The sequence below is a fragment of the Callithrix jacchus genome, chromosome 12 (genome assembly GCF_049354715.1).
Source record: "Callithrix jacchus isolate 240 chromosome 12, calJac240_pri, whole genome shotgun sequence".
Classification (NCBI taxonomy): Eukaryota; Metazoa; Chordata; class Mammalia; order Primates; family Cebidae; genus Callithrix; species Callithrix jacchus.
Window position 1 is genome coordinate 40610225 of NC_133513.1, and position 12949 is coordinate 40623173.

Genomic DNA, 12949 nt, shown 5'->3' on the forward strand with positions numbered 1-12949 from the left:
GACTAAATAAAAATTACCTGGACGCCTGCTAAAAATGCATATGTTCTGGCTCTGGCCCAGAAATTCAGGTTCAGCAGGTCCAGGAAATCTGCATTTTATTGTCTCCAAGGCGGAATCTGATGAGAAGACAAGTTTGGGTAAAACACTAAAAGATGGTTTGCAGGTATTGTACAATGTTTTGATGGCTAGCAGGGATGTCAGTATAGATAGCTTTAAGCAGGAAAAAGAAAAATTTTGTAAAACATTATGTTTTTTGTTTTGTTTTCAAGTAATATGACATAAGGTTATAGGGAGAAAAATACCAAAATAAATAATAATTTTCCTGACTAAATCATGAGCCAAAACTCTTTCCCCAAAGCAACCACTATTAAGTTTCTTGTGATTTCTTCCAGAACCACAAGAATATGTCTACATAATATTCTAATATACTACAATGTATAAATTATATATATACACACAAATATACCTGGTCTGTATGTACCTATTCGCAATAGAAGGAAACATGAGCGGCCATTCCACACCTTTCTTTGGTTTAAAAATTGTCTAGACAAGGCCGGGTGCGGTGGTTCACGCCTGTAATACCAGCACTTTGGGAGGCTGAGGCGGGTGGATCACGAGGTCAAGAGATTAGGACCATCCTGGTCAACATGGTGAAACCCCGTCTCTACTAAAAATACAAAAAATCAGCTGGGCATGGTGGCGCGTGCCTGTAATCCCAGCTACTCAGGAGGCTGAGGCAGGAGAATTGCCTGAACCCAGGAGGCGGAGGTTGCGGTGAGCCGAGATCGCGCCATTGCACTTCAGCCTGGGTAACAAGAGCGAAACTCAGTCTCAAAAAAAAAAAAATTGTCTAGGCAATTGTTAAATGCCAATACACAGAGATTTATGTCCTTTCTTTACACAGTTGCCTAGCTGTGTATTATGTGTGAACCACAGTTTATTTGTATAATCACTGTTGACGGGCACTTCAGTGGCTTTCAGTTTTCTGCTGTTACAAAAATACACTGCAATGAGCATCCTTTCTCAGATGCTTTGGTGAACTTTTCCGAGAATGTCCATGGGGTTACTTCTTAGCAGCTGGGTTTATGAAGGTCATGTGCATTTACAAATGTGATGAATATTACCAAATTCCCTGCAGAGAAGTTGCACTTTTACCTACATTCTCACTGTGGGCTTATGAGAGTGCTCATTCTGCATGCCCTCACCAGAACTGAGTTTCATCAAATTTTAGTATTTTATTTTGTGGTCAAGCAAAAACTCATGTTTTCTTTTTAAATAAATATTTCTCAGTTTTGATTTAAAGGGCTGGAGAGATCTGTACTTTTGCCACTTCCACTGAAGAGTTATGATCTATTTCTTGCTGTTCCCCATCTCCTCTGGTTCCTTTCTGAATCCAAGCACCAGAGAGAGTAAGAATTCCTTTTCCCCATTCTCTAACTACAGTTTTCTTGCTTTCTCACAGACAGATCCAGATTATCCTTTCCTCCTGCTGCTTCCACATGGTTCCCTCTCTTGTCAGTTGCAGGTCCAACGTCTGGCACCATGGTAGGACATGGAGGACTGTGAGTTGATGACACTAAGCCTCTGCTCTGGGGCTGCCCCCAGTTCCTTGCAGAGCTCTTTCTTTTGATTGGACCAGGAGATAAAGAGACATCAGTGTAAAAGCCCTGCTGAGCAGCAATCCCATTGCCTTCAGTGGCACCTAATCCACTTGAGCTCTTCCTGGCTCTCTCACGGGTCACTGGCTTTGAGGACGCAGGCTGCCGGGGTGGCTGTGCCTGCTAACAGGCCAGAGACTGCGCAGGGCCCAGGGAACGAGAGTGGTGGCAGGAAAGGGAAGAGGCCTTGTTGACTCACTCGCTGGGCAGCAAGTGCTTAGTGACAAACAGTAAACAAAGGCAGCGGCAACAGTGCCGGTGGCAGGGAGCTCCGCGGACACACTTGCAAGAGACCCCTGCTCCTCGTTGGAAAGCCGTCCCATGACGCAGGCCTAGACGCAGTCACGGAGACTTTTGGAGGCAGCCTTTAATGAAGGACGCAGGTATTTCTTGGCATCATTCACTTTTCTCCTATAAATCTGGGTCAGGGAGAGGGCAAGCTTCTTACTGGGTCTGGGTATCAGGAATAAGAACACAGCTGGGCGAGTCCCTGTGTCCGTGCTTTTTGTAGTACTATTTGGAATATTAGTTGTTCCAGGCCACTGGCTGGGCCTGATAAGACATTGTATTTGTTTTTTAGCAGTAATGAACGAGCCAAGAAGAGAAAGCATGGACTTTAGAATCAGACCAACCCCTGTTTCAATCACTGCTTTGCTATTCATCATCTGTGCAAATTCAAACAACTCTTTTAACTTTCCTGAGACTCAGTTTCCTCACCTGTAAAATGGGGATAATAATGACCCATGTGTTACAATGTTGTTGAGGATTCCTGGGGTGATATGTGTAAGGCCCTTAGAACATACTTGGAGCATACGAGTAGCCCATAAATGATGACTGTCACTGTCTTTCAGAAGCAAGTGTTTTGGTTAATGCTTAAAGAGTATCAGTGGTTTAAAGTAAGAGGTCTCAGGCTATGTGTAGCTGACTTCCAGAAAACAGTGAAAAAGAAATGATTTATGATTTACCTAGCTTTATTTGTATGCTTAAAGGAAAGAAAAAAACTCAGTTGAGGTTTTCAACAGTTTAAACAACCTTTTTTTAAAAAGGAACAATTGAGTTCAGAGATGAGTTGTGTCTATTTCTCCTGGCTAAATCCTGTGACTTGCTCTAGCTGAATCCAGTTGATTCAGCTCTAGTAGCTGAAACCAATTAAGTAGTTTATTCATTCAACAAGAACTTACTTGGTATCTCCTGGGGCTAAGCCAGGTGCTAGATGCTGGAGATGTCTCCCCCAGCCCAGAGGATCTTCCAGATTGTAGGGCAGTGATGTTGGGGGGCAGAATGCTGGACCTGCATGAAAACTGGCAGTGAGAGCAAGTGCTGAAATGAAGGTGGCATGGGCTCCTGGAAGAGGTGATGCTGAGCATAACTTTAATGCTAAGCAGAAACTAGCAGGAGGTGGGAGCAGGGGGAGTGGGAAAGACATCCCAAGCAGAGAGAAGCATGTGCAAAAGTCCAGTGGCATGAATAAGTAAAGCATACTCTTGGAACAGCAGGCAGTTTGGACTAACTTTAGTAAAGTGGGACTAGGGGAGTATGTTAAGAAGGGAGGCTGCAGAGGTGAACAGGGGAGAGCAAGGAAGGCCTTCTATGGCTCAGAGTTCTCTCAGAAGGTCCCAGAGAGGCACTGATAGTTTTAATGAAGGATGTGTCATGACTGCATTTAATATTAAGAAGATTAATCTAGTAGCAATGTGGGTGTGGGATTGGAGAGGATGAAACCTGGAATGATGACAGATGGCCTGACCTAAGAAAACAACAGTGGGATGTAGAGAAGGGGAGGCCTCCAAGCTGGTGCTGCCCCCACTGTGAGCAAAAACAAATACACATGCATCTAATACGTTCACTGTAAATTTTACTGATATGAAGGATGTATATTGCACAATTTACAAGTAATGAAATATAAAATACTCTTTCTTTTTTTTTTTTTTTGAGACTGAGTCTCACTCTGTCTCCCAGGCTGGAGTGCAGTGGAGCGATCTTGCCTCATTGCAACCTTCACCTCCTAGGTTCAAGCAATACTCCTGCCTCAGCCTCCAGAGTAGCTGGGACCACAGGCATATGCCACCAGGCCCAGCTAATTTTTGTATTTTTAGTGGAGATGGGGTTTCACCATATTGGTCAGGCTGGTCTCAAACTCCTGATCTTGTGATCCACCCACCTTGGCCTCCCAAAGTGCTGGGATTACAGGCGTGAGCCACTGCGCCCGGCCATAAAATACTCTTTATTACAAATTCTATGTAGCCATTTGATTCTCACAGCAAGCATTCGTTGATTTTTGCCGAACTCTTGTACCCTTGGTCAGCCTATTTGCAACTGATGAATGAAAGTAGTTTCAATATGAACGTTGGTTGATATCTTTGTTTGCATTGATAAGTAAGAAGAAAGTGAAACAATGAAGATGATTCTCTTAACTTCACTCATCTGTTGATGACCTGAGTGACTGATGGATCAGATCATAGTTTTTGAATTTGGGTGAATATTTTCTCAATTTTTGTGTTATTCACAATTTAACAACTATAGACATGGCACAGTTTTAGGTTTAATCTGCATGAACATTTTCTCCATCACTTTCTTAGTTTTCTTAGGGAATGAAAAAACAGCAAACCAAGCTCTAATTTGTAGCTTTTGACAATTTCTGTGGTGTAAATATTACCACCACGGCCAATCACAAGCTCCCAATGTGATACGGCTGAACACAGAGGTGGAAGAGCTGTGCACCAGCACACCATTACATGGTATTTCCATCATAGAAATGTATTTCATTTAAATAAGCTCCAAAGCACAAACAACAGTAAAATAATTTGGAAATGGTGAGTTTTGAGTATATTGTTAATAATAACTTATTTAACTAGAGATTTTTATCATACTTTTTGTAATGGCTGTGTTTAACAACCAGCTTACAAAATTCCTGGAAATTAAACAGTTGACTCTCACAGGCCAGTAGGAACATTCTTCAGCATGTCACAGGATCCAAGAGAGGTTTAAGGAGCAGAATAGTGATGAGAAAATGACTCACGGGTGTGAATGAAGGGGGTACTTCCTTCTCTCTTCGGATGAAGTTGTTACCCACCAAAATGTTAGACTCATTGAAAAGAATACCATGAAAAGATGACTATGAATTCAACTGCTATGGAGTAGCAAGGGCTGGGGTGTGCAGCCCAGGACAATGCTACCTGTAGCTCCATTGGTGAAGTCATTTCAGCTCTGAAGCCCTAGTTTTGCTGGCTTGTCTCTAGCCTCTTACCTGTCCTCTCCATATACTCAGTGTTCATGATATGAATATCTAGGCTTTATTGAGAAACTACCATGTGCCAGACACAACAACTCATGGAACAGACAAGTAGAGAAGAAGTAACTTGCCGGGAGTGAGGTGGGATCAATCCAGCTCTGACCTCGGAGCCCGCTCTTCAGCCACTATGCTTTTCTATTCCCATTCCCCTCCTGAGTTTTATTGGCCCTGAGATGTCAGTGTTTTTAGCTGCTTTCCTGGCAGAGGTCTACTTTTGAGGCTGACTCCTAAACCCAGACTTCTTTTCACCCTTCGTTGTGAAACTGACCTGGCAGTTTCTATTGTTAACTAATCTTTTTTTCTTTTCTTTTCTTGCCTTGGCTGTAAGCCTCCTTATTCCTGTATTTCCTTGAGCTATCCTAGCCTAACATTGTTGGAAATTAGAGTAGTTAGTGAAGGGAAGCAGGAAGGAGACGTGTAGGATGGTGCTCAGGAACCAGTTCAGGAAGGCTGGTGCCAGGCGGGAGGCAGATCAAGCCTGAGCTGTCAGAACTCACTCTTCCAAAGATGCAAGATGGGCAAAACAGTGTCTGCCTCTATGGGAAATATGTTGGACATTTTAAAAAAGTACCATATAGGAATTTCTTTTATTTCTTCTATCAGTGTCATTTTGGTATGATGCCAGTCCACAGAGTGCAGGCAGCTCCTGAGGTCCTCACCTGTTAATTTACGAGTCATTCAGTCAGTGGGGGAAGAAAGAGCTCCAGCCACGAGTGTCCCCACAGAGCCTGCAGAAGGACAGAAGGTGCATCTAAGGCTGGAAAAAGGCCAGCCGGGTAAGGGGAAGTGGCTGGAGCTCAGTCCGAAGAGGCGGGTCAGAGGTCCTGTGAACCTTGCTCAGAATCTGAGCTGATCCTTTGGAGAACAGAAAGTGGCTGTGGCTGAAGGTTTTCATGAGGTGTGACATGGTCAGATTTGTGTTTTAGGAAGAGGACTCTGCAAAACAGAGAATGGATCAGGGCAGGGGCAAGCTATGGTTGGAGGAAACCATTTGTTATGATTTGCATTTCAGTGGTCATTCAGGGGAGGGTGCTGGTGACTTAGACCAGGTCTGGGGCTGGAGAGAAACAGTGAATTTTAGAGAGATTGTGGAGATGGTGATTAAAGTGATGGGGAGTTTAGGGGTGGAATGGAGACAAGAATGCTGTCCGAAGGCTTGGCTTGAGGGGTTAGGTGGTGGAAATACCATTTGCTGTATTCAAATAAGAGAGGTTGAAGGAGGAGGAGGTGGAGAGAAGGTGAAATCAGTTATGTGCATCCAAGGGGGTTGTCTAAAGGACATGCTGGGACCACCAAGCAGGAGCTCAGGAAACGGGTCCAAGCTTAAGACATGGCTGTGGAGGGAATGGACTGACTGTTAGTAACTTTGGAGCACGTAGAGTGATCTGGAGGGCAGGGCAGAGAGAAAAACTCAAGAACCACTGACATTTGGCATTGCCTTTATTCACTGTTACAAATAATGCATGGCAAATATCTCTGAATATACATCTTTGTCAATTATCTACCTGGTGTCAATTCCCAGAAGAGGAAGACCCTGATGGCAGGAATGGACATCCCTTGGCTCTTGATACAGATTACCAAACTGCTTTACAAATGAACTGTCCAAAATTGGCCACATGTAAGGTCTCTGAGGGGAACGGTTTCATTGCCACCTCATGGGCACTGAGCGCTCCTCATCGAAGCCCACTTGAGGAGTGAAAATGGGCCTTATCACTGCTGCTTCCGCTGGCAGCTCTTTGGATTACAGGCAGGAGTGGACAGTTTTCCATATTCTTTAATAAGGAATCACAGTTTGTTTTAAGACTTTTCTTAGTCTCACTTTCTCAATTAACTACTGCTGCTGGGCCCTTAAGATTTTTCTCTCTTTTTCTTTGCACAGAATAGTTACTTTTGGTTTGACATTCAACCCTTATTCCAGATGGCTGTATAGCTCTTTGTAGATATCACTGTAAGAAGCAGCTTTATGACTCAGGGCCTGAGGAAGGGTATGTGGTAAATGAAACTCAGGAGAAGAGCTTGAGATGGGGGTCCTCTCCCTGAAAGCACTCAGAGTGGGATGCTGGGCAATGCCTCTGCCCTCCCCACCTTGGCTGTCTCCCATTTTTTATCTGTGCTACAGCAGATCTGTTCGTTAAGTGTGAGACACACAGTTAAGGACCCCCTCTTCTTTAACTACTATTTTTAATGGTCTGCTCTGGATGGATTAATTTGATTGAATGAAACTGCTTCAACTCTAGAGGAAAACTTTTAAACAGAGCATTTCACCTAGTGGGATTTGTGTCAGGGTGAGCCACTTCTCAACCTGCATTCGGCTGGGAACCCAATGATGGCCGGGTCCTGCCTGAGTCCCATCAGCTACAAGTTTATCCATCAATCATCACAGCAGGAGGAAAGAAGGCTAGGCTCTCCATGAAGGGGGAACTCCCAAGTCTGCCTGGCTCCTGGACCCCCCTGAAGGCTGCATTTCAGTGACCCTGGCCACTCTTGTATCAGGTACCACCTGCCCCACCAGCAACATCCACATGCACCACATCTCTGTGCGTCCTGTTTCCTGCATGCTTAGAATGTTACCTAGGAGGCACAGAATCCACATTGCTGGGACTTGTGTTCTCAATTTTGATAGATGGCTGTAAAATATCTATACCAATTTAATTCCCATATTAATGGGGGTTATGAGAGGGCCTGGTCTGCAGCCCCCACCTTGCTAGTATCGAATATTTAAATTTTTGACCCGCTGATAAATTCTCATTGCTGTTTTGTTTTCCCTGATTTACTAGAACATAGCAAATCTTTTCAAATATTTATTGAGTAGTTGTATTTTTTCACCTGGTTATTTCTTAACTTTTAAATTAAAGAGTTTTCTTTTTTTCTAATTGATGAGTAAATAGTAATCCTTTTGCTATTATATATATTTTCTCCTAGTCTGCTGCATATTTTCTTTTACATTTTATTTTCATATACGGTTGGATAACACATGTGTGGATTTATCAATCAAAATGCAAAACTATTCTATCGCCACAGAGGTCTCCCCCCAGCTCCCATTCTACTCCCTGCCACTCTGCCCCTGCCACCTCTGTAATCAGTCTCACAATATGTGGCCTTTTGAGACTGGCTTTTCTCACTCAGCCTAATGCCTTGAGATCTATTTAAGCTGTTGCATGTATCGATAATTTGCTTTTTATTGCTGAGTAGTATTCCACGGATGAACGTGCTACAGTCTGTTTAACCATTCACCAGATGAAGGACATTTTGACTGTTAGCAGTTTTCGGCTATCACAAATAAAGCTGCTATTATTACAAATAAAACACGTTCACATGCAGATTTCTGTGTGGATATTCATTTTTGTTTCTCTGGGATAAGTGCACAGAAGCACAATTGCTCAGTTGTATAGTAAGGGTATGTTCAGTTTTTCTCTTTTTTAAAAGAAACCGACAAACTCTTTTCTAAAGTGGCTGTACCTCTTACATTCCCACCAGCAACTTAGGAGAGATCCAGTTTCTCTGCATCCTCATAAGTATTTGGTATCGTCACTTTGCTTTTTTTTTCCTGTCGTATAGGTGGGCAGGAATCTCATTACAGACTTCATTTGCCTTCCCCTTATGGCCAGTGATGTTGAACATCTTGTCATATGCTTATCCGCCATGTGTATATCTTCAGTGAAGTGTCTTTCCACGTCATTTGCTCATTTTTCTAACTGGATTGTTTGCTTTCTGTTGTTAAGTTTTAAAACTTCTATAGACATTTAAAACTTCTATAGACATTCTACATGTAAGTACTCCACATTAAGCACGGCACCTAAATCTTCTTTCTGCCTCTATGGATTTGTTTATTCTGGATATTTCATATAAATGGAATTACATGATATATAGGCTTTTACATCTGGCTTCTTTTACTTTAGCATAATGTATTCAAAGTCTGTGCATGCTGTAGCATGTATCAGTACTTGATTCCTTTTTACGGTTGAGGAATATTTCATTATATGAATGGACCACATTTGTGTTTATCCATTCATCCCTTGACTGACACTGAATTGTTTCTACTTTTTGGTTATAAATAATGTTTCTATGAACATTCACATTTATTGTTTGCAGAAATATCTGTTTGAGTCCTTTGTCCATTTTGAAATTGGATTTTGTGTTTTTGTTACTGAATTGTAGGAGTTCTTTATATATTCCAGCTACTAAACCCTTATCAGATTGATGATTTGCCAACATTTTCTGCCATTCTGCGGATTGTCTTCTCAGTTTCTTGATAATGCCCTTTGATGCAGAAATGCCTTTTGATGTCTGTTGTCCAATTGGGTCGTTTCTCTTGTTCTCTTCTCAATTCGTGGATTGTCTACTAAGTCTTCTCCATTCTGCTGTTGAGCCCACCGATGGTGTTTCTAATGTTGATATTGTATTTTTCAGTTCTAAAATTTCTATTTGGTTCTTTAGATTTCTTTGTTGAGCCTTTCTTCATTTGTTTTAATTGTGCTTGTCATTGCTCATGTGCTTGTCATTGCTCATGAAAATCCTGGTCTAACATCTGTGCCATCTTGGCACTGGCTTCTGTTGTCTTTTTTCACTCAAGTTGAGATTTTCCTGGTTCTTGATATGATGAATAATAGCGATTGGATCCACGATGTTCGGATACTATGATATGAAAATCTGGGCCTCACTTACAGCTGCATTTTTAGCAGATGTTCCCTGATACTCATAGACAGCAGTACTCTGCCTCAATACTTCCAGGTCAAAATGGAAGTCCAGACCCCACACTGAGGGCATCTTATTATTGCTACTAAGGGGTGACTGTTCTGGCTCCCCTCTAGTTTTCTGCTGATACCACGTATTACTGCTCCCCATGCAACACTTCAGGGGGTGCCTTGTTACCACTGCACAGTGGTGAAAGTCCTGACCCTCTACTACACCTTCCCAGGCACCACCCCAGTGGGGAGGCCAAGGAGCACCTTATTATCACCAGCTAAAGGTGGAAGTCTAGGATGTGATGCAAGTCACCGTTAAGTGGGAATAGAGCTTTGGCTCCCACCTGGTCTTCTCTGAAATGACTGTGTGGAGGAAATGACTGTGCCTCATTAGAGCTGGATGAGTGTAAAGTCTGGGCTCCCCTCTAGGCCCTTGCTGACTGTTTGTTGAAAAGACTATCTCAATACTAATTGCTTTTGCTCCTTTGTCAAAGATCAGTTAAATGTATATGTTTGGTTCAATTTTTTCGCTCTCTGTTTTGTTCCTTTAATCTGTTTGTGTATTCTTTCACCAACATCACATTCTCTAGATTAATGTACCTTGCAGTAACTCCTTTATCAAATTGAAGAACGCATGTCAGAAGTTTTTATTTTTTATTTTACTTTTTAAACCTTTATTTTAGGTGTAGGGGTACATGTGCATGTTTCTTACACGGGTAATCTTGTGTCACCAGGGTTTGTTGTACAGATTATTTTCTCACCCCAGTACTAAGCTTAGGACATAATAGTTTTTTTCTCCTGCTCTTCTCCCTTCTCCTGGTCTTCACCCTCAAGTAGAACCCAGTGTCTGCTCTTCCTCTCTTTGTGTCCATATGTTCTCATCATTGAGCTAGCACTTATAAGTGAGAACATGTGGTATTTGATTTTTTGTTACTGTGTTAGTTTGCTAAGGATAATGGCCTCCTACTCCAACCATGTTCCTGCAAAGGACATGATCTCATTCTTTCTCATGGCTGCATAGTATTACATTATATATATATAACGCTATATATATATAGCATTTTCTTTTTCCAGTCTACCATTGATGGGCATTTAGATTGATCCCATGTCTTTGCCATTGTGAATACTACTGCAATGAATATACACATGCATGTGTCTTTATGATACGACAACTTATATTTCTTTGGTATATACCCCGTAGTGGGATTGCTGGGTCAAATGGTAGTTCTGGTTTTAATTCTCTGAGTAATTGCTACACTAATTTCCACAAGGTTGAACTAATTTACACTCCCACCAACAGTGTATTAATATTCCCTTTTCTCTGCAACCTCACCAGCATCTGTTATTTTTTGACTTTTTAATAATAGCCATTCTGACTGGTGTGAGATGGTATCTCATTGTGGTTTTGATTTGCATTTCTCTAATGATCAATGATATGGAGCTTTTTATCATGTGCTTATTGGTCACATGTATGTCTTCTTTTGAAAAGCGTTTGTTCATATCCTACCCACTTTTTAATGGGGTTGTTTTTTTCTTGTGAATTTGCTTAAGTTCCTTATAGATGCTGAATATTAAACCTTTGTGTTAATTTTTTGTGTTAATGTAATAATTGATATTGTGTTTATAATTTCATATTTCAGTTGTCATTGCTGACATTAATTAAAATCAAAACAGTTGAGTTTTTTTTTTACAGTAGCCTTTTGTCCTGGAATGTTCCTATAATCACTTGTTAGTTCTAGAAGGTTTTTTGTTTATTGTTTGAGATTTTATACATAGACAATCATGTCATCTCTGAACAGAGATAACTTTATTTCCTCCCTTCTAATTTATATACCTTTTATTTCCTTTTCTTGTTTTATTACGTTAGCTGGGACTTCCCATGGTGAGCGGGGACGTCTTTTCCTTCTTCCTGATTTTAGCAGGAATGTATCTAGTTTCTTCACCCTTAGATAACCTGTTGGCTGTAGACTTTTCTTTTTTCACATTTAAAAAAGATTAAGTTGAAGAAATTTCTCTCTATTCCTGGTTAGCAGAGTGTTTTTATCATGATTTCCTGTTGGATTTTGTTAAATGCTTTTTCTGCATTAAAAAATTTCATCCTATATATTTTTTTCTTTAGTCTGTGAAAGTGGTGGGTTACATGAACAAATTTTCAAATGTTAAACCAGCTTTGCATACTTGAATTAAATTTCACTTGGTCATGGCGTGTTATATTTATACATTGTTGGATTTAATTGGCTAATATTTTGAATATTTTTACATCCTTGTTCATGAAAAATATGGATCTGTAGTTTTACTTCATGTAAAATTTTATCTGCTTTTGGTATTAGGACAGTTATAGCCTCATAGAATATATTAAGAAATGTTTCCTCTGCTTCTGTTTTCTGGAAGAGATTGTAGAGAATTAGTGTCATCTTTTCCTTAAATGTTTGGTAGACTTTAACAGTAAAATCATTTGGGCCTGGTGCTTTATGTTTTAAAAGGCCATTAATTATTAATTCAATTTATGTAATGCATATAAGCATAGTTAGATGATCTATTTCTCTTTGTATGAGTTTTGATAGATTGTCTCTTTCAAGGAATGGGTCCATTTCATCTAAGTCATTAAATTTGTGTGCATATAACCCTTTTTAATGTCCATGAGATCGGTAATGATGGCCCTTATTTCATCTGTGATTTTAGTTATTTATGTCTTCTCTCTTTTTTTTCTCTCTTGGTTGCTTGGCTATGGGTTTATCAATTTGGTTGATGTTTTCAAAGAATCTGCTTTTAGTTTTGTTGATTTTCTCTATTGTTTTTCTGTTTTCAATTTTATTGATTTCTGTTCTAATGTGTTAGTATTTGCTTTCTTTTATTCAGGCTTATGTTGTTATTTTTTTTCTGTAGTTTCCTAAGGGTGGAAGTTTAGATTTTTAATTTTAGATCTTTCTTCTCTTCTAATATATGCATTTAATGTTGTAAGTCTCTGTATAAGTACTTCCTTCATTGCATCTAACTTGTCTTTTCATTTTTGTTTACTTAAAAATATTTTTTATTTTCTCTTGAGATTTCCTTTTTGACCCATTTGCTGTTTAGAAGTGTGTTGTTTAATCTCCAAATAGTTGAGGATTTTCTGGCTATCTTTCTGTTATTGAGTTACAGCTTGTTTCTACTGACAGCATACTTTGTATGATTTCTATACTTTTAAACTTGTAATCCCAGCTACTTAGGAGACTGAGGTACAAGAATCACTAGAACCCAGGAAGTGGAAGTTACTAGTGAGCCAAGATTGTGCTACTGTACTCCAGCCTGGGCAACAGGATGAGACCTTGTCT

The 12949-nt window shown here is 40.5% G+C and overlaps 1 protein-coding gene across 3 annotated transcripts in view; it reads left to right on the forward strand.

Moving 5' to 3' along the window:
- The first annotated feature begins 1909 nt into the window (after positions 1 to 1909).
- FRMPD2 (FERM and PDZ domain containing 2) overlaps positions 1910 to 12949 on the forward strand; it is a 123677-nt gene continuing 112637 nt past the window's right edge. For all 3 annotated transcript variants that reach the window (XM_035267736.3, XM_078343963.1, XM_003734444.5), the window contains exon 1: positions 1910 to 2041. In XM_035267736.3, coding sequence (XP_035123627.1) covers positions 2029 to 2041 — 13 coding nt within the window. In that variant the 5' untranslated portion in view covers positions 1910 to 2028. The remainder of the gene's footprint in view (positions 2042 to 12949) is intronic.